At 48.7% G+C, this 23431-nt stretch overlaps 1 protein-coding gene across 2 annotated transcripts in view; it reads left to right on the plus strand.

The window, feature by feature from the left end:
* Positions 1-23431, plus strand: part of LOC116944868 (E3 ubiquitin-protein ligase COP1) — a 32576-nt gene extending 9145 nt beyond the window's left edge. Inside the window, exons 6-21 of one of the 2 annotated variants that reach the window (XM_032958711.2) lie at positions 1451-1570; positions 2919-2987; positions 4489-4548; positions 6217-6287; positions 6824-6875; positions 7500-7617; positions 9252-9384; positions 11011-11154; positions 12054-12162; positions 13299-13380; positions 14185-14301; positions 15436-15553; positions 15901-16025; positions 16349-16509; positions 19185-19229; positions 20077-23431. In XM_032958711.2, coding sequence (XP_032814602.1) covers positions 1451-1570; positions 2919-2987; positions 4489-4548; positions 6217-6287; positions 6824-6875; positions 7500-7617; positions 9252-9384; positions 11011-11154; positions 12054-12162; positions 13299-13380; positions 14185-14301; positions 15436-15553; positions 15901-16025; positions 16349-16509; positions 19185-19229; positions 20077-20094 — 1542 coding nt within the window. In that variant the 3' untranslated portion in view covers positions 20095-23431. The remainder of the gene's footprint in view (positions 1-1450; positions 1571-2918; positions 2988-4488; positions 4549-6216; positions 6288-6823; positions 6876-7499; positions 7618-9251; positions 9385-11010; positions 11155-12053; positions 12163-13298; positions 13381-14184; positions 14302-15435; positions 15554-15900; positions 16026-16348; positions 16510-19184; positions 19230-20076) is intronic. The other variant, XM_032958712.2, reaches the window with a different exon arrangement.

A 23431-nucleotide genomic window follows, 5' to 3' on the forward strand; every position in this document is an offset into this window, starting at 1 on the left:
AACACAACTGGCACATTTTGTTGCATTATCTTTACTTTAAATTATCCCCAAGTTTTATTCTGTGCAATGGGCAGATGATGTCCTTGGACAACTAATCTGATCGGAACTCTCACAGAATAAGTGCAGCCCTTTGTCCTAGACAGTTATTTTATTATATTCTTGGTTCTTTCGGTAAAGTCACGTAGAAGAGAAACAATAAAATAATAAAAATATAAAACAATAAAATTATCACGACTCGTCCATCTGAACAAACTGTCAAATCGCTCTCCGTGGTGCTAACGTTAAAATAACCGCCACTTTTTTCAAATTTTCTTGCTGTGGTTTTCACACCTGAAGATGATTGCTTGTGTTGCAGTCGAAACGTCGTGAGAATTTTATTGTTTTATATTTTTATTATTTTATTGTTTCCCTTCTACGTGACTTTACCGAAAGAACCAAGAATATGAATCCCTGCAGTCACGAAAGCTTTAAATCAAAAGTTAATTTATTATTGTTATTGCACTTGCTTATCCATGAAAGCTTGACCAAGTCACACATTTTTTTCCAGGAGGGTCCTGACAAGTCTTTTTGTTTGTAGTCGCGGGCTCAGGGTTGCTGTGTGTAATATTAATTTGCAGGAAATGTTTCAACATTTGGATGTTTGGCCAATGCCAGTTCCATTGTACGGTTTATTAGCAGTTGGAGGAAACTGGAGAACCTGGAGGAAACCCATGCAGAACAGGGGGTGAACATATAAAAGCCACGCAGAAAAGTGACCACTAACCACCACACTCACTTCTTTAGAACTGCTTTTTGTGTTTAGTTTGTTGTCCTTTCTCCGCACCTCCCGATTTAGCACGGTTGGCTATGTACGGTGTGAAAAAAGTTCGACATACACACCCATTAGTTCCTCCCTCCTTTAACAACTTTGCGCTGTGTATCGACCACCGGTGCTCCTTGGGAGCTAAACTTTTTGCGTTGCATCTCACTCGTTAGTTGGTGAGCCAGTGGATGGCTTCAGAAGTCGCCTGGTGAATATCTGAATCTCACAGCGAATGATCAACGGGGCAAGCAGTGGTTCATATACTTTACGAGAATTTGGCTTTTATAAATTTCCACATAAACCACTTCATTGACCTTTCATTTGTGGCCAGATCACGACTGAAAAAGAAGTATAAAGCTCAGTGGACCTTGCCTGGTAAACCAAATATATAACATTTTTGAAATAGTTCCCCCACGTGGTCCATGGTTGGAGTTTGCCGACCGAAGACGCCCTGTGTGCTACGGCCTGTCGGTGTCGTCGGTAGCTGAACCTGCCTCGACGTGGACACGCGTGAACTTTGCTGAAAGAAGGAGACGACTCTCGGCAGTGCTTTTCGCACTTCACAAAGGTGACCGGCCACGTCTCTTGATCCCCGTGTTGTGTGACCCTTCCACCCTGCCACCCCCCCCCCCCCCCTCTTCCTCACAGAGCGGCCAGCACTGGCACACTATCCAGGAGTTGCTGGCGCTGGACCAAGATGGCTTGGAGCTCGCCGACGTGAACCGCATGCTGGAGCTGCTCACACAGAAGAAGATGCAGCTGGAAGCGGTGAGTTGGCCCCGGGAGGAATGCGGTGGTGTTTGCACAGGTTTGGCCACCGGCGGCCACGGGAATGCGGCGCGGTGGCATTTGTGATGGTGGTGTCAGGAGGAATGTGGTGCCGGAGAGGTCGGTTGTTGTCAGGCGGTGCGACATTGCTGCGATATTTCGCAGCGATAGGGCGCCGGTATAGTTCTGTTCCGCAGAGGTGTTCGCAAGTGCGGCCACAGCTTCTGCCACGAGCTTCCACTCACAGGGCATTTGCTTGTTTTGCATCCGCACGCTGACGTAAGTTGCTTGCGACAAGTAGCAACGGTCCCCCATGCGCACGTGTAAACGCAGCGTGAGATTGCACGCACCCATATAGCGCCGCTTGATTGTACACATCGAATAAAAGTCATTGCACGCGGTGTTGTAGTGCAAGCAGGCTCCAGTCCCTGGTAAGCACCCGATGTGTACGAAGGGTGATGGAATGTGTGGAATTCTCTCCCACCCTAGGTAAGAACTGACCAATTATCGGCAGTCATTTAAACCGTGCCTCAAGACATTGTTGGAATCGACTTTTCAAAACATTTAACTTGGTGGCAGCAATCTGTGTCACATTTAGTTGATTGTAGTGTCTCGATATGTTGTGTTTTGTCTTAACTGTGCATTACAAGTGAATTGTTAAGTGCTTTGCACAATCTTCATCCTGAAATTGCCTTTGAAATCGAATGTTGTTGTTTTTACGGAGCTGGGCCTATGCATGATTACATAACGGCGGCAAGTTGGTACAATCCAATTAGGATTTATAAAGCACCTGTGTGTGACCACATCTACAGATGCTTTACAAAGAGTGGTGGGCATGAATGGCTGGAAGATTCCGCAAATCTCCATAATAGAAGGACCCTGTGTTGCAATCTTAATTGTTTAGTCCTGCAATGGATAAATATTTTTTTTTATCACATTGCGATAGAGTTGAGCAGCATCCAAAGGTACTGCCATTGTGCCTGCGAGTGCAATTAAGAGGTCTAATCCTCGCCTAGAGACGCACCATTGTATTTATACACGTAGTGCGGTGTATTGGTTTACGCGCCATGCGCTATGAACCCAGCAACCTGTTTCGTTCCCAGTCGTGGCTAACATCAGCGGTGAGTGAATTCTGAACCGTATCTGGGGTCCATCCCTTCAGCAACCCACACTTACGCAGCATGATGAAATATGGTCAAACAACCCCCGTGACCGGCACAGCGTGGGGAAGCCTTTATTCATCAATGTATTAACAAAGGACCCTACATTATTTTACAACATCTACGTCTTAAGTGAAGATGCAAAGTATGTTATTTGACCTTGTCATGTGCTTTTTTTACTTTTCCAGGAGTCGACAGTGGCACAACACCAGCTGCTGATTGAATTCCTGCAGCAGGCTCACCGCAACAAGCAGGGGGTGCGTTTTCTCATCTCACCACTCACTGTTCCACATCACAAGCTCCGCACACTGCGTGGCATATTGGCGTCTCGCACAAACACAGTTAAGGGAATGTGTATTTCCTCTGAAGCGGTTTTTTTTTGCGATCCTGGTATAAAAGCTGAGGAACTGATCGTGGTGGGTTCAATAATTATTTTTTGTACTGACAGCCTTGCAGCCCAAGCCTCTACTGTACACTCCTATCGTGTTCTTTGTTGTAACGTTTTCACCCGCCCCTACTGGACATCTGCGAAAAAGAGCTTAATACCTCATCGGATTCCTCCAGTGGAAACAAATATTCTGATTCTGACATGCATATTAAGCAAGCTTAAATCTGCTTAGCGTCTAAGATCTTGATAACATTTGATGCATTCAAAATGCTTTGGTCAAAGGCAGTGTTAATAATGGAGGTACGTTTTTTATCTCCATATACATTTGTGCTGTACTACCAACAGTACTTTTTAAAATGTCTTTGCATTTATAGTTTCGAGACTGTCCCCCCACACCTTGTGGTCATGAGAGGTGTTCTCATTGACTACCACTTATTTTTGTAGTGGGTTAAATTGAGGCGCACACTCAACTTGGAGGCAACACTATTAACGCATAACAACCAACGTGAACATTATATACAGGGTGGTGACCACCGTTCCTAATCTCACTAACACTCGGGCAGTACTACACAGCGTGACCAGGGCAGGTGATGGATTGCCTGGTCACGAACGACGATCGGAGACTCGAGGACTGCTGATGGCGTCTTCGTCCCAGGGTTGAACAGCCCAGCTCTCTGTTCACACCCCGCTTATAACTCCCGTGACGTGGCCAGCTCCGCCCCAGGCCACGCCCCCCCTTCTCGATCCTTCGGGATGGTACGGGCCCCCAAACACGTGACCCCCAAGCTCCCCCCTGGGGCCCTTAGCCCCCCCTTTGTCCGGTCACGTGTCCTGTTGGGTTCACGCAGAGTGTCCACGGCCTGACATGACCTCTGTGACACCCGCCTACAGCACCCATACCGAGCCAACACAGTAGTGACATCACATGTCCCTACGCTCGTACAGTCCCGACACAGTAGCGACGTCGTATGTCACTACACATTTATATTGTCCTCTGGTAATCTTTCAGGCATTTGTTTGACAATACCTGACTCTGCTGATGAGAGGCAGTTTGTCTTTGAGCGCTTCAACAAATGCTGCTGAATAATATTAGCCTGGAAAGCCAGGCGGGCTGGTGGATGAAATAATATTGGTTTGTGGAGGCACAGAATGGAGTCCTGATTGTATTTGCATTTCCCTGTTGTATATATTCACTCACTGTATTGTTTTCAAGTTGATTGTTAAATAAATGCGTGATTGCCATCTATTACAATATAACGACAACTGCAAAGTATTTATCATTGTGTTTTCTCCACAAATACAATTGTGGTTACCGGTGCCGACAAGCAAACCGTTTTTGTGTTTGTTTTTTTTTCTCTCCCTCTCCGCAGCAACTGGATCAGCTGTCGAAGGAGCTGAGCGTCCTGCACGGCGACATGCGGCACGTTGAGGTGCGAGACTGTACCTCGGACGTCGGCGCGCGGTCACGCTTTGCAAATAGGCCCTGCGCGCAAGCAGTTCCACGCTCGTGTGTAAATGAGCACGAGAGCCCCAGCCTCGCGATACTAGAGTAAACTTTTTTTATTTTACTAGGTAAGGCCCACTGAGCTATATAGCTCTTTTTCGAAAGCCACCTTGGCCACAAATGATAGCTCAACGAAGTGGGTTATCATGTGAACATTTACAGCGGTGAAACGCACGTTTCTAAATGTGGAAGGAAAAACCGGAGGACCCGGAGGAAAGTCCGCACGACCACTATTGTCCCAGTGAGAGAGACATGCAAACTCCAAATATACGGACGTCAGGGTCGGGATTGAACCCACAGCCTCCTTGTATACTAGGCGAGGTAGTCAATATCTCGCCACGGATTGCATGTGAGAAGCCGCATCTGCAACAACCACCGATGGTGAACAGGCCTGCCATGGCTGTGTAGGCGACATTGCAGGCTGCCTTGTGAGTTTTTTTTTTTGGGGGGGGGGTGGCAAAAAAGGCATCTTGAGTACTTCAAAATGAAACGTGAAAAATTGCAACCACTGCGTTTCTTTGCGGTGGTTCACCAGCACGTGTAATGAAAGCTCAACACGTTTGTCAATAACGGTGCCCTAGACGTGTGTGTGTGTGTGTATAAATAATAGGATATGTGTTGGCCACCCACGTCATGTGTCGTGCCGGCCTTCGTAGGTGTTCGCTAGCAACAATGTTTCAGGCTATATGGGGGATCTTTATTTAATAGGATAGTAGGGAGCGGCAGTGTAGTGGTTAGCGGGCTGTACTACGAACCTGGCGACCCGGATTCGATTCTCGCTCATGGCCAACACCAGTGACGATTATCTGAACTGGTCCTGGGCCTCCCCTAGGTCGACTCAGCCTCCAAATGAGTACCTGGTGCGATGTGTAAACATCGCCACGAGGGAGGCAAAGGCGGCTGGGTGTGGTGTTGGCCACGCACCCCCTCGTGTGTCGTACCGACCTTCGTAGATGCTTGCTAACAGCACTTGTCCCAACAGTCTGTTATAGCCTGTACGGGGGGATCTTTGTCTTTATATAATAGGATACATTTTGGGCAGTGGGCTTCTCTGCATTGGCCTCGACGATTAAGAAGGGTGGGCCGTTGTCCATATCATTGCTTATATTATTCCTTTCAAGGCAGGGTTTTTGACAGATGTTTAAGAGTTTTTGTTATATGTGCATTATTTGTGCATTGTGTTAAGTTAATTTGTTTTCATTTAACACGTAGGTTTTTGAGGATGTGTGATAATCTATTCAGCCGTGGTAAATGTGTAATGACCATTTTGTTCGTTTAGAATAATGTTTTGCTTTTTATTGCCTTTCTTTTCTCGTGGTACTTTATTAATATTAATGTGCATGTCTGATGTCTTGACTTACGTCATAGCATCGTTAATATTGGGTGGTTCGAGTGCCTTCCCTGTTACAGGCGGATAGAGCGCTTGCAAAAATTATTTTAACCTTGGTTGGAAAGCGTTATAAACCGAGACGTTGCTTGTAAAGTCTTCCAATGATGTCGGTGTGGCTTATATGTCAAATCATATATTGGCAAGTTTTTTTTTCCATGATGCTTAGCCCCTCAATTCAATTTCCCAACATAATGTGCCACCTAGGAGCTGATGCAGAAACACCACGAAGCCTTGGTGCCCCAAGTGCCCCAGTTGCTGGAGACCCCATCGACCAGGTGAACAACAACCGTGGCTTTGGTGAACCGTGTCCTTGGCGTGTTTTAGAATTGGGAGCATGCGATTTCTTTGGAAAGCCCAAAAGATGGTTTAAAATGGGGAGCGATGTCTTTCGCAGTGTGGTTCTCGACAACGATATGAAAACACGTCTTCTGGAAGATTCCTACGGAGAATCGTCTTCCAGAAGATGATTTATAAACGCGCTGCTTTTGATTGTGCAAATGTGTCGTGGGGAAGGTTATCCTGAACAACTGGTTTAACAAATAAATTAAAATCTTCTGAAAGACAGCGCATTCTCCGGATAATAAGACGCACCCGCCCCCATTCCTTTCCTTTAAATTACATGGAAGAAAGTGCACCTTTTAGTCCGGATAATATGGTAATGGCGGAACGAGGACTAGCCCCCACCGTGTGGTCGCGAGAACCTGAGAGTACGAAACCCCGCGCTGGGAAACCACGCCGTTTTCTCGTGCAATTAGTTGATGCAGGCGGACTTCTGACGTTGTTGCAACGTTGCTTGCGTGGTTTTTTACAGCAGTTTGGTGGACTCGGATTACCCCTTCCCTGCATTTACGGACAGCGCTCAGGTGAGCCGGCATGCCAGCGTCTCCTACGCGTGACATTTACCTGGCACCCGAGCTTCATTGTAACATCGTAATATGTAATGTACGGCTCTGTCGGCTCATTTTGTCATGTTTACAAGCAGTAAAGCCCCACCCCCCCATAAGTCGTGGAGGTTTTTTGGCCACAGTGCATGTTGAAGGCAAGGATTATATGTGGGAGAATAGGCGTACGGTGTAGTGTAGTGGTTAGCGCCCTGCGCTACAAACCCGGCCACCCGAGTTCGATTCCCGCTCACGGCCAACACTTGGTCCCCTCCCCTAGGTCGACTCAGTCTCAAATTAGTACCTGTTGCAGTGTGTAACCATCACCACTGGGGAGACAAAGGCGGCCGTGCATGGTACTGGTCACACCCCCCCCCCCCCGTGTGGGTGGCCCTGCGCTGTCGCCTAGAACACCGGTTATGCATGGAAGTCTCCCATCCAAGTACTATTCTACTTGGCTTCTAAGATCTGACATGGTCGGGAGTATTGCCGGCGATTTTGTTTATCGGCAATTAGAGAACGGTAAAAACCCAACAAGGACGACTTCCCCCCCACCCCCCCACCACCGATGGCAAGCACGTCTTTTCTCTCCATGCTGGCTTGCAGGCAAAGCGGTTACCGTGCCACGGGAACAACTCGATGGCAGCAAGGAGGAAGAAACTGTCGGCACATTTCGACGACCTGGAGCAGTGCTACTTCACCTGCCGCCTGTCGTCGCCCTCGGGTCGGTACATTCCCTCCGTGGCAGCCGGCCAACGCCGTGCACCCATAGTTGTCCGTGGGAAAAGGTGTTATGCGGTTCCGAGGTCTATTATGTATGTTGAACTTCTTACCCACCGTACGTAGCGTGTTAATCGGAGGTGCGGGGGAAGGACGACAAACGAAACTGTGCTATAGAACAGCGAGTCCTCCTTTAACGCAGTGGGATGCGCTCCTTTAAAAAATAAATCGCCGTAAAGAATGTAACGATGAAGTTTGGCGAGATACAATGTACGAACACACAGATGGCGGGACAAATAACTTGGGGTACGCCACCACGTTATTGTATCATTTCGCGTACTGTATTGTACCACTCAGCCACGCAGCTCAAGAAAGTCGTTCATTGTAGATCTCTCAGAAACTGCGTTATAATGGTGCGCATTCCGCGTTTTAAAGGGCACGTTCCCCTTTTTCACGGGCGCGTTCCCCTTTTTAACGGTGCACGTTAGCAAAAAGTCTTCCCTAATGGAATAACTGCATTTAAAGCAAAAACGCGTTAGTGTGAACACACAACGCATTAAGCGATGGCTTGCCGCGGTGGGTCTTAACCGTGCCTGGTGATATCATCCAGTCACCAGCAGAGGGCTCTGCTCTTGGGCCAGTCTGAAATGACTGCATTACCACGGCCAGTGCCTGCTGATCAACGCGGTTCGTAAGCCCATTGGGGAACTGCAGACCGTGGTGTGAAATGACGCCAGTGAGGCTTAACATTGCCTTTCGCTAAGCTTGCGCGGCTTATTCCGAGAAAGTGGCCGTTTGTGGAGAATACAAAAATAAAGACGAGGATTCGTTTGACCGAGTGAAATAAAACAAATTTAGCCCCATAATCTCATGAGCCTTTTGGACCAGTGTCTGCCAGCAGCAGCATTAGTTTAAGCAGGCGGACTCTGGATTTGCCTTGACTTGCGCAGTCTTTTCAGGGCAGTTCTATAATTCCAGATGTACATTTCACAAACTATGTATGAATGTATATTACATTTATTTTTCACCATACATAGCCAAACGTTCTAATCGGAGGTGGGTAATCATTGGGGTTAGGTACAATGCAAAAATACATCATGGAGCTCTTACAGCGTGGTCGAGAAGACCCACGCATTCGCGTTTGCCGTGCCGGTGGCAGTGATTCACAGGTCTAAGACCCAACACGTCAGTAAACTAGCAACAGACAGCACTATCGGAGTTGTAATAGAGTTAACACTTGTCTGGAGTTGAGCAAGAGCTTTGGAGAGAGACGATTGGAGGGAATTCCAAAGTCGAGCAGTGCGAGGAGAGAAACACAAGTTTTGTGAGTTTACCACGTAGGCTTTCGCGACCAATATCGCAATCTCACTCAAAAATCTCTATTATGGAGAAGTTTTGTGACCTGCATTGTGGTGGTTGAACACAGTATGGGTGACACAAACCATTCTGGTAGACCGAGTCCTCAGTGTGGGCGGATGAATCAATGAGTGAAGTTCTATGGCAGTAACAAGGAGGCATCTGTGAACACCAGTGAGCAAGTGACGAGGGTGAATTGGCGGGGACTGAATCGTTAATAAACCCGACTGCTTTGCGTTCAACCCTATCGGTGTGTACGTCTGCGGTGCCGTCGGGGCTCAGATGAGAACAAGTGCGGACAGCTGGAGGAGTTCCAGGACTGCCTGGCAAAGTTCACGCGCTACAGCTCTGTGCGCCCGCTCGCCACGCTTTCCTACGCCAGCGACATCTACAATGGCTCCAGCATCGTGTCCAGGTGACCCGTCTCTTCGTGTCCCCCGTACTTTTAATCATAACAAGGCGAAGAATTCCTACATTTTATAAAGTCTCTCCCCATATCCTTGGAGAGATAATTCGAAGGTGTGGGAAACCACAGAGAAGCAGGGAAGGCGGCCTGAATGGGCGGCAACAATTGACCAAGCGTTGTGGTCCTATATTTGGATCATCTCCATGAATGTGGTTCGTAATGATGTCCCTCTGTGTCTGCCCCCCCCCCCGCCCCCCGACCGAATGTTCTTTCTTCTCTGTATTCAGGAATATCTTAACCTTGTAATCGGATGTTCAGGACTCTGAAGAGTGCCATTTTGCAATTTGATGTGTAACACACACATGTAGCTCTTAACTATATGTTAACAAAATGGAACCTGTAATTACGGCAAATGAGTACGTGTGTGTAACGATGCACCGATTTAATGTTGATTCTTGAGCTCGTGATGCGTGCATTGAACGACTTGCGTAGGAGCCAGTGGGTTTAGCTGTGTGCGCGTTGTATGTAATACCGCCCCCAGCTACTAGTGGCCATTGCATTTGTCAGATCGTGGAAAAAAAAAGCTGGTTTTGAATGGCAATGATTGGGATTATTAATCAAATTTGTATGGGGGCAGGGGGGATTAAACATTACACCCCTGATATTCAAAGTTTGTCGAGAAATATTAACGACATAAATTTGGCATTAGTACGTAAATTGATGTCATTCAGTGACACCGTTTAATGTCTTGGTAAATGCTGCATTGATTGCCCTTAAAATCGTCTCTGATGTCTGGAAAGACATTGGTTCAAATAATTTAATTGAGCTTCTTTCAAACTGGCCTTTGAAGGGCAACTATTATTGACTCGGTTGTAAGTGATTTAGCAATTCAGTTGTTTTGTCTGAGTTGGTGAATTGATGCTGCCCACCCGCCGGCTTTATGCATATGTTTATTAGGGCCTTGTGAGGTTACGCGGGTCCATTGTTTGGAGGTTGTAGTCGCGGACACGCACAGACAGAGGGGGAGACTTTTTTTATTTTCCAAAGAGTTACTGTAACTCGACTTGGGCCGTCTGCTTTGTTCCACGGTTGTATCGCAAAAGCTGTGTTCACAAAGTGAGGCAAAGTGCGAGTTTGGGATGAAGCCTAATGCACAAGACCTGGGATACACAAGCACAATTGAGAAACGCTTGAACACCTAATTCAGAGGCCTGAAAGTTACGTGAAGGGACATAATGGTTGGTCCCAAGTGGCACCTGATAGCGGGGACGCGGCTTCGTTTTTGCCACGCTACGTCATGCGGTCGTGGCATCTGGTTTGTGTTAAAGTCGGCACGTTGACTCGGCCCGACACAACTGTGGTTATGCTTCCAAGTTGTCTCTGGAAAGCTCTGCAGTGAAAATTACTTTTTGCAAATATACAAATGCATTGTTGCATACTGCTAATTGTATATATGTATTTTGTGTAACGTCTTTTGCACCGTACGTAGAGAACCGTGCTAATCGAAGGTGAGCACATTTACCTCCGAAGGCAAACGTTCTTCGGTTGGCGTTACATAATCCGTGTGTATGCACGATTTTTTCCCCCATAACTCTTAAGTATTAATAATAATGATGATGCCTTTTAATGCGACAGTATCGAGTTTGATCGGGACTGCGATTACTTCGCCATCGCTGGAGTGACCAAGAAGATCAAGGTGTTTGAGTACGGCACGGTGATCCGAGATGCGGTGGACATTCACTACCCCGTGATCGAGATGACCTGCAACTCCAAGATCAGGTACGCTTCCACCACTCGGCAATCCACCGCCAGTCCACCCACGCTGCCTACGCCTTTGCACCGATCCACAGGGGCACTACGATCGGCAGGACTCCCTGCTCACGGTCGTCATCGTCACCAGGGTAGTTCTCGTATAAGCAAAGCATGCTGACGTACCACCGTGGTGAGGGGGAAAGTGGAGGCAACCTTCTATTACAAGCATACTACTTCGGATATTATAATAATTTATATGTAAGGTGCCTTCCGCTAATGTCTCAGGGGACCTAAGCACACACAGCTTTACCCCCAAGGGGTGTGCTTGTGTAGAGTAGTAGTTAGTGACGTCATGTCACGCTTGCCCTCCGGTACGATGATGTCACGTATGGTGACGTCATGCACAGGGGGCGGAACGATGACATCATGTCCCCCTGGGATATTTAGGTTGGGACCCGTGACGTGTTCGAGGCCGTTGCGAGGAGCCAGGAACGTGTGAAGTTGGAAGTTTGGACCCAGGGTAGGGGGAAATGAGCACCAGGCTAGGGTAGCCTGCGGGTGTGCTAGGGAATCCCCAGTACCTTTCCCCTGGGGTGTGGAGTGTAGGCAGTGAGTGTGCAGTACACGGAGTCGTGTGTGAAGAAAAGTCTTTAATAAAACAACTGGGGCAAGCCCCTACATGAAGATCTGCCTCCGATTCATCATTTACGCCTCAACACTTGTATCCAGATTAAACGGCTTCTGAAACGGTCCTGGCAAAAAGCGCCCCTTCAACCCGCATTGACCGGCGGGATCGATACGGCATGGGGGAGGACTGACAAGAGCAGCTGTATCAACTGATGTACATTTGTGAAAAAAGAAACTTTATTAGTAATTTCTTTCCTTATTTTTTTATTAAACATTGCTTCCCTGCCCCGGTGCTGCAGCTGCATCAGCTGGAGCAACTACCACAAGGGCATCCTGGCCAGCAGTGACTACGAGGGAACCGTGATCCTCTGGGATGGCTTCACAGGACAGAGGACAAAGGTTTTCCAGGTGTGGAGCGTCGCTCTTTTAAACATTGACAATGGCTTGGGTCAGAGCGCGCTGGGCTGGCATCGCTGAGATCCTGGGTTCAAATCCAGGTTTTAACCACATGTGATTAAAACTGGGCATTCAAGCGTAGCAAGTTGATAGTCTCAGCCTGGTCACCAGTGACTGCATACAAAAAAACAGTCACATTAAAGTTGGTCCTGAAACTAATTTGGCTAAATTCCAGCTCTTGAGAAGTCAACATCGATTTGACTTGCTGTGTCGAACATTACTCTCTCGATGGCAGAGCGGGTTAGGGAAGTGTTGCCCCTTTACTTTGTTTTGATTAGAGGTCACCTGAAGGAATTTCAGAGGTAGCTCTGTAACATCCGCTTCCCTGGGCCGTTGTCGAACACGTAGGGTTGCATCATTGCTCTGGGACAGATGCGAATGGACACCTTGTCTCATGACGCGATGCCATCATGAAAAGAAGAAACATTTCCACGAAAAAAAAACATTGGTGGGGAAATAAAAAAAATCGTGTGATGCCTTTTGCGAGACACCCAAGACACGTTTAATTTGTCGTTAATTTCAAAGTTCCGGGAAGGTAATCTATCGGTCAGTGCCCTTGCCACTGGGTCACTTTACACAGAGTTTGTTTCAAGTCTCACAGTTTGTAATGTTTATGGTATTAGTAATACTGTTATTTATTATACAGGAAAAGCTCACTTCTGCATTCAGATATTTTCCTTTTAAGGAGTGCTGAGCATGTGGAAGGAAACTTAAATGCCCAGAAGAGATAAAGCAGGGATATCAATTGGAAGGTTTGGACAAATAGATTAATGACCTGAGTTCGATTCCCCAGCTATGGCCATCATCAGTGATATATCTGAACCGGTTCTGGGTCAGCTTTTAATTTAGTTTAAACATGAGTACCAGAGAGACAAAGGTGGCTGTGCATGGTGCTAACCACACCACGTCCTCGTGCACCGTTCCGGCCTTCGTAGATACTCTCTTACGGCACTTGTCCCAACAGTCTGTATGCCTTTGGAGGGTGGGAAGGGGAAACTTTGTCTTTGTCCATATGCAGTGTTGATATGCTCAGCAATGCGATGATCGCATGGTGAAATTGTATTCTTTCGGAATGTCCACTCCCTTAGGAACACGAGAAGCGATGTTGGAGCGTAGACTTCAACCTGATGGACCCCAAGATCCTAGCGTCTGGGTCTGACGACGCCAAAGGTAAAATGGCAAGGCCACACTCTGTTGGCATGACGTCATCAGGGATGACCAGCGTTCCTTCTGGGGCCAAGGGCTCTTTAAAAGTAATTATTTTTCTCAGTATGGTTTCCAGCTGTTCGGGCAGACTCGTTCCTTTTGAAGTCGGTTGCAGTTTTGGGGTTCCCCCCCCCCCTGCTCGCCGTAATTTGATTTGGATAACCAGGCTTGCTCTGGTAGAGATATCGTTGTGCTGATGAGGCTGAACCCCTATGGCTAAGCCGCTTAGCTTTTGAAATTCCGCAAACCTGGACAATAATTAAGCCAGAGAGGGTTGTGGGCATCTGGAAGCTCTTATCTCTTGCCTCAACCCCTCTTTTCTTCCTGGCAACTGCGTTTTATCTCGTGGTGGTGGTGGCGATAGGGGTGTGAAATGTCATGCTCCTAAATTGACCCCACTTTCCCCAGGGTCTTGCAACTCTATTTGTGTCCTGTTAATCACACTCCGTGCCAACTTCCCCACTACCCCTGGGTGCTTTGTTATTGCCGGCATATAACTTCTGCCTGCTCATCGACAAAGGACTCGATTGCTGGTCTTTCTCAGTTGCTCCTCTTTATCTCCATCTCGCCTGCGCCGTCTCTTCCTTCCGCAGTCTTCCTCCGCTTCTTTTGCGGTCCTTCATTATCAAACTCTGCAGTTGGTTTTTGCATGACGTATGCCGCCCATTTCTGCTCAATTCCTTTTGCTTTAACAGCAGCACGTGACCCCTCTGTCTGTTCCTTATACCTCCATTCCTTAACCTAAACCCATCCCCCCCCCCCGCCCAGTCAAGCTGTGGTCCACGCACTTGGACAATTCCGTTGCGTGCATCGAAGCAAAAGCCAACGTCTGCTGCGTCAAGTTCAGCCCCACGTCGCGCTACCACCTAGCGTTCGGTTGTGCAGGTAGCCGCTCGATTCTGCACCGCACATTTTACCTGTGACTGCTCGCTCGCCTAATCGCGCGTTTGTTTTGGGGAGAGGGGATTTGGCGAGCGGCGGGTACGGTGGGGATACGGTAGGGGTATATTGGTGGGTTCGGTGTGGGGTTACGGTGTGGGGGTACGGTGTGGGGGCGGCCCTCGCTTGCGGGCCGTGGCGTTGCCGTGCCCGGTGTTGTCCAGTGCCGCCCCCCAACAGCAATGGTTGGGAGATCTCTGGCCGGATGTCGCGAGAGATCATGCAGTCCGGCTCGTTCCCCTCCCCACATTTGTCAATCGAAATCGAGTCCCACACCTGCGAAAAATGCATGTGTGTTAAGAATATATTTACAATCCATGCACGCTGGGTCCTCTTGAACCACTGGGCAAATTGATTTAATGATGTGGAACAAGACAGAAAATATGAGATAGACGATGCAAATAAGAAAGAAGATAAAAAAAATGTAATCGAATTGTTGTCCTTAATAGTCTCTATTCGTTGAATTATTGCGGTGGGGATGAGGAATGGCGGTGAATCGTTGTGTGCCGAGTACTCGCTGCGGTTAAAAATCCATCACCGTAGAGGTTATGCAGACAGATCTCGATGTACACGGCTACACGCTTCAAATAAATCGGGAACGTAGCAGCGGCGGCGTCAGTTATGTTTTACAACAAAGTGGGAATTGTAAATCATCAGTGGAGCATCATTTTTTGTTTTCTTCTATGGACAAGCATTAATGTGTGCTCACTGAAGAGTGTCGAGCTGTCCTTGCTACCTTCCGTGACATTGTCACGGGCGTAGTAAGCTTTTATACCCTCCCTTACATTTAATTGGGGAAAACAAGACTTTGTGAATAAAGAACTAAGACTGTGAGAATGGTAAGCAAATGACCCTGCTGACGACCTCGGGACGGTAATGGACCTCCTTTTGGGGGCATTATTCCACTTCTTTTCCGGCTACCGTTTCACAAAGCCCTCGTTGGGTGTGATTTTTCCACCGCACGGTTGATTGGGCCAGCTTAATTGGAGCGGGTGATTCGTCTGCCGTCTTTGAAAGGTGGGGAGGGGGGGTATGGGGCTCGCGCGAGCGTGAAATGACCCCTCCGATTGCGCTCCGCAGACCACTGCGTCCACTATTACGACCTGCGCAACACCAAGCTGCCCGTCATGGTGTTCAAGGGCCACCGGAAAGCCGTCTCGTACGCCAAGTTCGTGAGCGGCGAGGAGATCGTCTCTGCGTGAGTAGCGCCCATTGAAAAGCGCGGCCGTTTAAAGTGGCAGGGGGCCAGATTAACTCAGAATGCACACCCTTCATGCGCAGCTCGCCAGTTATGAAACTTGTGCTTGAAGCAAAAGTTATTTATTACTCTAAAAGAAAATCTAAAATGATTCGCTAAGAATTTTCTTTTCAAATTGATTTACCTGCAGAGTCAAGAAACTGTAAAGGCCGATGAATTGAGCTTGTGCCGTGCTTTTTGCTGCTTCTGTGTACGCCCCTGCGAGACTGGCTCTGTTTAATCGCCGGTGCTCGCATCTACTTACAAAATCAAGGGCTTCATTCATTCACGTTGTTTTGTTTGGGCAGCTCGACAGACAGCCAGCTGAAGCTGTGGAGTGTGAATAAGCCCCACTGCTTGCGCTCCTTCAAAGGCCACATCAACGAAAAGAACTTTGTGGGGCTGGCCACCAACGGAGACTACATTGCTTGCGGTGAGCGCAGCCTCCGCACGGTGCCCCCCCCCCCCTTGCCTGCCCCCCCACCCCCCGCTTATTGTGTGCACAGACACACACGCGTGCGCGATCATCTTTTAATCGTGACAATCCCCAATTTACCTCTGTCGCGGAGGTTGTCGCCTTTAGAGCCGGGCGAGCGCCCCCCCCCGCATTGCGCGTGTGGTGGAGGCGGACGGCGGGGTTGATGGCATCGCTCGTTTTGAGCCGGTGATACTTCACCGGTCTCTCACGCCCTCCACCACACCCCCCTTCTGACCGTGCCACTGGTCGCTCCGCTCTCTCCACCCTCTCCGCCACAGGAAGTGAGAACAACTCGCTGTACGTCTACTACAAGGGCCTCTCCAAGATGTTGCTCACGTTCAAGTTTGACATGGTGAAGAGCGTGCTGGAGAAGGAGAAGAAAGAGGACGACGGAAGCGAGTTTGTGAGCGCCGTGTGCTGGCGGGTGCTGCCGGACGGGGTGAGCGCACGCGTGCAGCCTGGCCCACAGGCTCGGTCGTTTGCTCGCCACCCTTCACACTCGCTCGCTCACCCGCTCGCTCCCTCACATGCAGATGCTCGCCCATCCATTCACTTGCTCGCCCATCCATTTACTTGGTCGCCCAGAGTTACTCAGCCACAAAATTCCCCTCGCCCTGGGTCACTCACCCACAAAATGTATGTACGTATGTATGTTGAACTTCTTTCGTACCGTACGTAGCCAACCGTGCTAATTGAAGGTGCGGAATCCACTCGCCGAAGGTTACTCGCCCACAAAATCCACTCGACCAAAGAGCTATATAACTCAGTGGGCCTTACCTGGTAAAATAAAAATAGTTTTACTTTCACTACTCATTTTTTTTTAAGTGCAAGCGTGGAAACCTCACGGCTTCCTATATTCAGGTTCCTCGAGCAACCCGGCGTTGTTCCGGGCGCGTGCACAACGGCATCGACCCGTTCGCTCTCGTACGTGGGATCCCGCAATGCCAAAATTCTACGAATGAGAGACACCCGCGGCCTCCTCCAGGAAGGACGGACGGACACTGCCCGGGGCTGTTTCCCCATTATCTTTGTGCCATCCGGGTCTCGCTTGCGCTGCACGCCTCCATCGAGTGTTGGCACGTGGCCCATCGCGATGGTGCGGTTGCGCGCTGACAATCACCCTCTTTGATTTTTTCATCGTGCCGCTGTTGCTTTCACTCAGGCTTGGGGTGGCAGTGGGGGGAGAGGGTTTGTTGGGGGGGGGGTCTTGTTATATAGGCAGTGGGTTTTGGTGGTGATATAATTTGGGGGGGGGGGGGGTGAGGGTGGGGGGGGGGTGGCTCTTGCTTGCGGACTGTGGCGTTGCCGTGCCCGGCGCTGCCCGATGCCCACCCCCCACAGCAATCGCCGGGAGATCTCTGGCCGGGCGTCACGAGAGGTCACGTGGTCTGGCTCGTTCCTCTCCCCACAAGCACTTGGCCGGTGCAAATAAATGTGAAGATCGGGTTCCGCCCCACCCCTACTCAGAATGTTTGTTCCTCCAGGAAAATATTTGTTCATACCACTGAACGTATGTCCCCCCACCCCCGCCTATTTGTATGACCTGGCCACATCGATATATTATATTAATCGGCTTGAAACCTATATAATAAACCCGTTAAGGACGAAATGTTATGTATGTTGAACTTATTTCGCACTGTACAAAGCCAATCGTGCTAATCGGAGGTGCGGGGGAAGGACAACAAACAAAATGTCTTGTATAAGCATGGATTATGTAACGCTTTAAACTTGCACTTGTTTTCAGGAGTATCTAATTAGCGGTAAAATTAGCAGCGCTCATGCCAGACGCGCAGCAGCAAGCCGTACGTACATCCCTAAACCGCCATGAGACAATGGGAACTCGGCTCGCCATTCTGCCAGCCTATTAATGATTTGGAGACAGTTTTCGATAGAGTAATTGCCTCACAGCAACGCGGCTTTATAATAAAAGTTCCTTCATATCGGATGTTCTTCGCCCAAGTGTTATCATATCCCCTTTTAACGGATGGGTAGAGCCTTACGCAACAAGGCTTTCAACGGCGTGAATAACAAATGCGATGTTGTAATTTCCTCCCACGTTTATTTTAAAGCTCCACATGTACATTCTAATTGAGTAACAGAAGAATGTTTTTTTGTTCTTTCATCACCACCTCGGAGAAAGAGAACACCTTAACGATTGGGAATATTAATCGTCCTCGTGTAAAAGCCGGCCTCGTGTTTCCCCGTGGCGTCGAAATCAGAAAGGTCACGGGCGCTTTGCTCGGGCGACGGAAATCGATGCAAACGGGGGGGAGGGGGGGTGGCAGGGGGGGGTGCCCAATTAAGCAAACGTCACGTAGGCAGCACGGCCGTTGGGGTATGTGCCAGCCGCGCGGGCCACGCGGTGCGACGAGCGACGTGTGGGCGCGTTCGAGGCGAATCTCGGTCCTGCTGAGAAGGACAGGGGGTGGGGGGACAGAAGGATTCTTGCGTAATTGAACGTTTAATGTGCCAAGGTGGCATTGACACCCACCTGCTGGTTTTGTGTCTCCGAGCTGCCCGCTGCGTTTTGTTGGCTTGCTTCTGGCACGATTTCAGTGCCCACGCGTCTGTCCCCGTGGAGTTAAGATTTAATGACGGTTTATGTTGCTGCTGCTCTGCGCTGTAAATGAGTAGCTCACCGGTTCCATTGAATCTCCCGGCGTGACAGTTTGAAATGATGTGGCAGCAGCTATCTTGAATTTCCCCACCGCCTCTGTCCACACAACGGTGGGAATGGGTGCGCCGCAGTTAATGTACGATCGGCACGATGGGTGTGGTGGGGAAAAGTGTGGGTGTTCCCACCTTCGAAGACATCTGGCCAGTGTGGAGGAGTAGGCCGAAATATTGCATCCTCTAGAGGGGGCTGCCCGCACCTTGCTAGTTGCAGCCCCTTGTCAGCAGTGGCACGGCTGGCTACGTACGGAGCGAAATAAGTTAAACATGCATACGTGTGCTAGCAATTGCAAAACTGCACCTTCACCTTGAAATGTTATTTGTACAGAAAATAAAATGTATACGTTGGTTTGCATCTCTGTTGTGTGGCAGGATTAGTGTGGAAAAGTTGAATTCGTGATGTTGCTATCGCTTTGTTTAAAGTGAATCTCGCCCTTGCAGGACTCCAATGTACTTGTAGCAGCCAACAGTCAAGGAACCATCAAGGTAAGGGCACTGTGGCACTGACTGTAATTGCTTTTTTGAAGGGAAGGCGATACGCCATGCACCTTTGTAAGATTGGTTGTGTTGGAGTGGTAGAATCATTACTTGGTATAACCGCGGGGAACTTTGTTCATTGCCTATTACTGATGATGAGATGTGCAGTGACCCGCTGCTTTTTTTTTGCTCAATTGCGATCGCTCGTCCAGGTGTGTGTGTGTATGGGGGGAATGGTGGTGCGGTGATACGTGCATTGTGCTGTGAGCCCATTGAGATAGGTTCACTTCCCTGCCACGGCTCAGGTCACAGACGAGTGATGTATCAAACGGTAGTGGGCATCCCCTAGGTCAAACTACGCCTTAAATAAGTATGTAGTGTGGTGCGTAAACACCAGCATCGGGGAGACAATCAGCCGATCTTTGTAGTAGTCATATCTGCCTTTGATTTGTCTTGTTGGCTTTCATAGGTGCCTGTTAACACTTGTCCGCTACAATGACTAAAGGGTGGGATTTTTTTGTGTGTGTGGTTACTTGGGCAGCGGTGGTGTGCTCTGAATACCACAGGAGCCCCGGTTCGATTTCCGGCCACGGCTAACATCAGGGACGAGTGATATTGAACCGATTCCCGGGCCTCCCCTTTAGCTCACTCGAACTGAAATGACTGCCTGCTGCAGTGTGTAAACATCGGCACTGGGGAAGACAAAAGCAGGCCAGGGGTGGCCCCGGGCCACATCGCCACCACTGCGCGGTGTAGCGGTCTCAATTGGCGCTCCCCAATCGCACTTCACTTGTCCGTTGCGTGTACCCATCATCGCCGTCTCCTTTCCCCCCCAACCCACTCTCTTTGGCCTCAGGTGCTGGAGCTAGTGTGAGGGGCCGCCCACTACAACCGCACTTTGCGCGGGACCAGCCTGCGGCACCGCTCTCGTACGACGCACAACCCCCTCCGTGGTCGAGCGGTGGGGCACCGCCCGACCGCCCGCTCGCCCACCGGCACAAACCAAGCCCCCCATCACACGAAGACGTTTCCATGAAACATAGCGGATCTCGCCCTAGACATTGGGACATTGGTTTTCTTTGTGTGTCGCGTCTACACAGCTGACATCTACAAGGCGTCAAGACGGACATTTTTATTGTAAACCAAGGGTAGCGGAAATGCGGAGGGCAGGGATGTACCGAGCGCTTTACGCTGCGACGCGGCGAGCCCGTCGGCAGCCGGGATGGGACGATCGCCCGGCAAAGACTAAGCAGGAGGCACACCGCGCGTGGCTTTCGGGGCGGAGGATTCGAATGTTTTGCCGTCGAGCCGCGACTGGAGTTGTGCGCGCGACACACGTGTTTTGCGCGTGCTTGCGATTGCACGTGCAATGCTTCTCTCCACGCGCGTGCGTGTATGCACGCGCGCGCGTGCCTGGGGTGGCCCAAAGCTTGTTGCAAGACAGCAGTCCCGTTTTAAAATACAGGAATGCGCAGAGGCTTATTCAGTGGCTATGTGATGGAGGCCTCGTTTCACTTGAATGAAAAGACGTTCTTGCGCCACGGTTTTTGCGCTCATCCTCTGCTCCCCCCCCCCCCCCTGGGTGTCGGCGGTTTTACTAATTTGAGTTTACAGTATTTAAAGAAGGTTATGCTTGTAGATTCATTCGGAAACAAAAGAACGCTAAAACAACGATACAGTTGGCGTAAATGGTGTGCGGTGATGAAATACTACAGGAATGGATTTAGCTTCCTTAAATAGGTTTAGAAAACACACAAATGTACAGTATTTTGGCACTTTCTTCACAAAAGTCTCAAATATAATTTTCTATTCAAATCTACAAGGGTGGAAGGAAGCATATTAAGAATATTGGGTTCACTTAATTTTGTATCTTAACGAAAGTAAAAAAAAAATGTACATGTTGGGATTCATCAATCTTGTGATATTTGTGAAGTCGCAGCACACGGAGCGTTACGTTTGTTGTCTGCCGTTCGTGCGTCTACAACTGGTGGGTTGGACATGTCAGTGTGACACGGACGTTTGGTCTGGGCTAATAGTTATATTTTTGACAATTTCACCAAAGGGGCACTGAAACAGCCAGCAAAGTCCTTCCCCTGGTTGATCATTACTTTTATTATTACCATTTAAGATCATAATTCGTGTTGCACTGAAATGAAATGTCCCTTTCCGTTTGCAGTCTTCATTAAGTGTCTTCCGCTTTTGATCCTGCTGTGTTCGTGGCGGTGTTCCGATGGATGTTTGTGTTCATCCCCGTTTTGTTGCTCGCTGTATGCAGACAATGCAAACGTTAGTTTTTTTTGTTTAAAGATGAGGAAGGCTCCAGCCCTGACTTATGCTCTGCTGGGTAGAAATGATGATTTAATGAATGGGTTCACATCGGTTGAGGATCGAGGTTTTTTTTTTTCCAAATCCAGGCCATTGCGGGACTCGTAAAGTTTCCAGCTTTTTTACGCCAAATAATTAACAATCACTGACGGAGTTGTCAAATTGACTTGCTGTTTGAGAAGTGCTCGTGCGCAGAGATAAGCTTGTCTTTGAGAGCCACGGTAAGTGTAACGGCACGTAATAAACAAGGAGTACAACCTGATGAAAACATACTTTCTCATGGGTCCCGTGATGATGTCCATGGGGTGTGTAATCCGGATCGTGTGTTCTCAAGAGAATGTTAAGAAATCTTGAATTCGCTTGTGCAAATGCTAGAGAGATGTTTGTCGTTGCACGAGGAGAGCTTGACACTCAACTTGTCCATCCTCGTCCACCCTTCGTGCTCCTTTGTCCGTACCGAGTGTCCCACTGGTGTCGGCGGCCCGAACACGTGGCGTGTAATCTACACAAGTATCGCGAGTCACATATCACTTGCTAATAACGGGTCTGCACGCGGATGGAATAAGACTTGTCTTTGTGGAAAGGGTGGACCTTGAGGGAAATCAATAGGACTGCATTTGAAGATTGCCCTTTGCTGCAACCACACTAATCTGATGGCCACACTGTTTGCTAAGCACGCAACGATTTGTCCTCCGCAATGCGATGAAATAATCCAAAAAAATTACATCAAGGTCACGATTTTATTTTTCGAGATGGGTTTTTTTTACCATTGTGAGCTGTAGCAGCCTCCATTGGTTCCAAGGTTTGGGAACCGATTACAGCGTATACGAATAGGGAAACTTATTTATTTGACATGTCACATGTATAAGATTGGATTTAAATCCAAAAGCCATACATTTTGCTTTGTGCATTAATCCAGAATCACTTGGGTTCACAATTTGTGCATAAGAATCTGTTTATTAATTCGTATATGTTGTATGTCATGGGTTCACTTGTCCCCTACGGCCATTTAAAGGGGCTCCATTATCCCAAATGTGTATTGTCGCCAATAATAGATTATGTTTCTTGCCTTCAGAGCACCAAGGCACCACATTTGGTAAAACCATCAACGGGTGTGGCAGTGTTGTTTCTTTTAATGAACATTCGCGATGGACGTATTCATCCGTTATTTAATTTTTTTCATTGTAAGACCCATGACGTTAGTGGGCTAAAATCACGAAGCTTGAGGACCACTACCACCCACCCAGAGACCAAAGCGTGACCGACCTTGACGGGGCAAAATTAATTCACTAATTGGCCAACGAATACCACATTTAATAATTACGAGTGGGTTCAATGTTTTACGGCTTTAGTATGCCAAGGCTAAGCCAATAACTTAAGTGAAATCCACAGACTTAAGAGCCGTTTTCTATATCGGCCACGATGCTCGCCTCGGGGCTTGAGCTGCTCGCTTGCTGTGGAAGACGCCTGAAGTGGTTCAGCCGTTGTTCGGCTCCGAGCCGGCTCAAGTTCAGCACGGCTCTGAGCTGGCTCACTCGAGGTCGGGCCTAAGCCGCGGCCGTGACTAAGAATACGGGCCTACGACTTGCCTCAAACTTTTATCATCGACTATATTAAACCCACGACTAAAATAACGCGTCGACTTAACACTGCTGGCTAGACCATATCTGTCGGCCGCTTGGAGTCTTTCGAGCTGACCTGACCCTCTGCGTTGACTTCCCCCTTGGCCACGTGGGTTTCTGGAAGAGCCGAGTGTGTTCTAGAGTTAAATGGGGGGGTGGGGGGGACCGCTCGTGTGTATGTGTGCATTGCGATGGTGGGAGTTGGTACCTTGTGCTCATTTTGTACTTTCTGTCCGTGAACAATAAAGACAGGGTTTTACACTT

The sequence above is a fragment of the Petromyzon marinus genome, chromosome 22 (assembly GCF_048934315.1).
Source record: "Petromyzon marinus isolate PM22_M1 ecotype Great Lakes invasive population chromosome 22, UKy_Petmar_22M1.pri1.0, whole genome shotgun sequence".
NCBI lineage: Eukaryota > Metazoa > Chordata > Hyperoartia > Petromyzontiformes > Petromyzontidae > Petromyzon > Petromyzon marinus.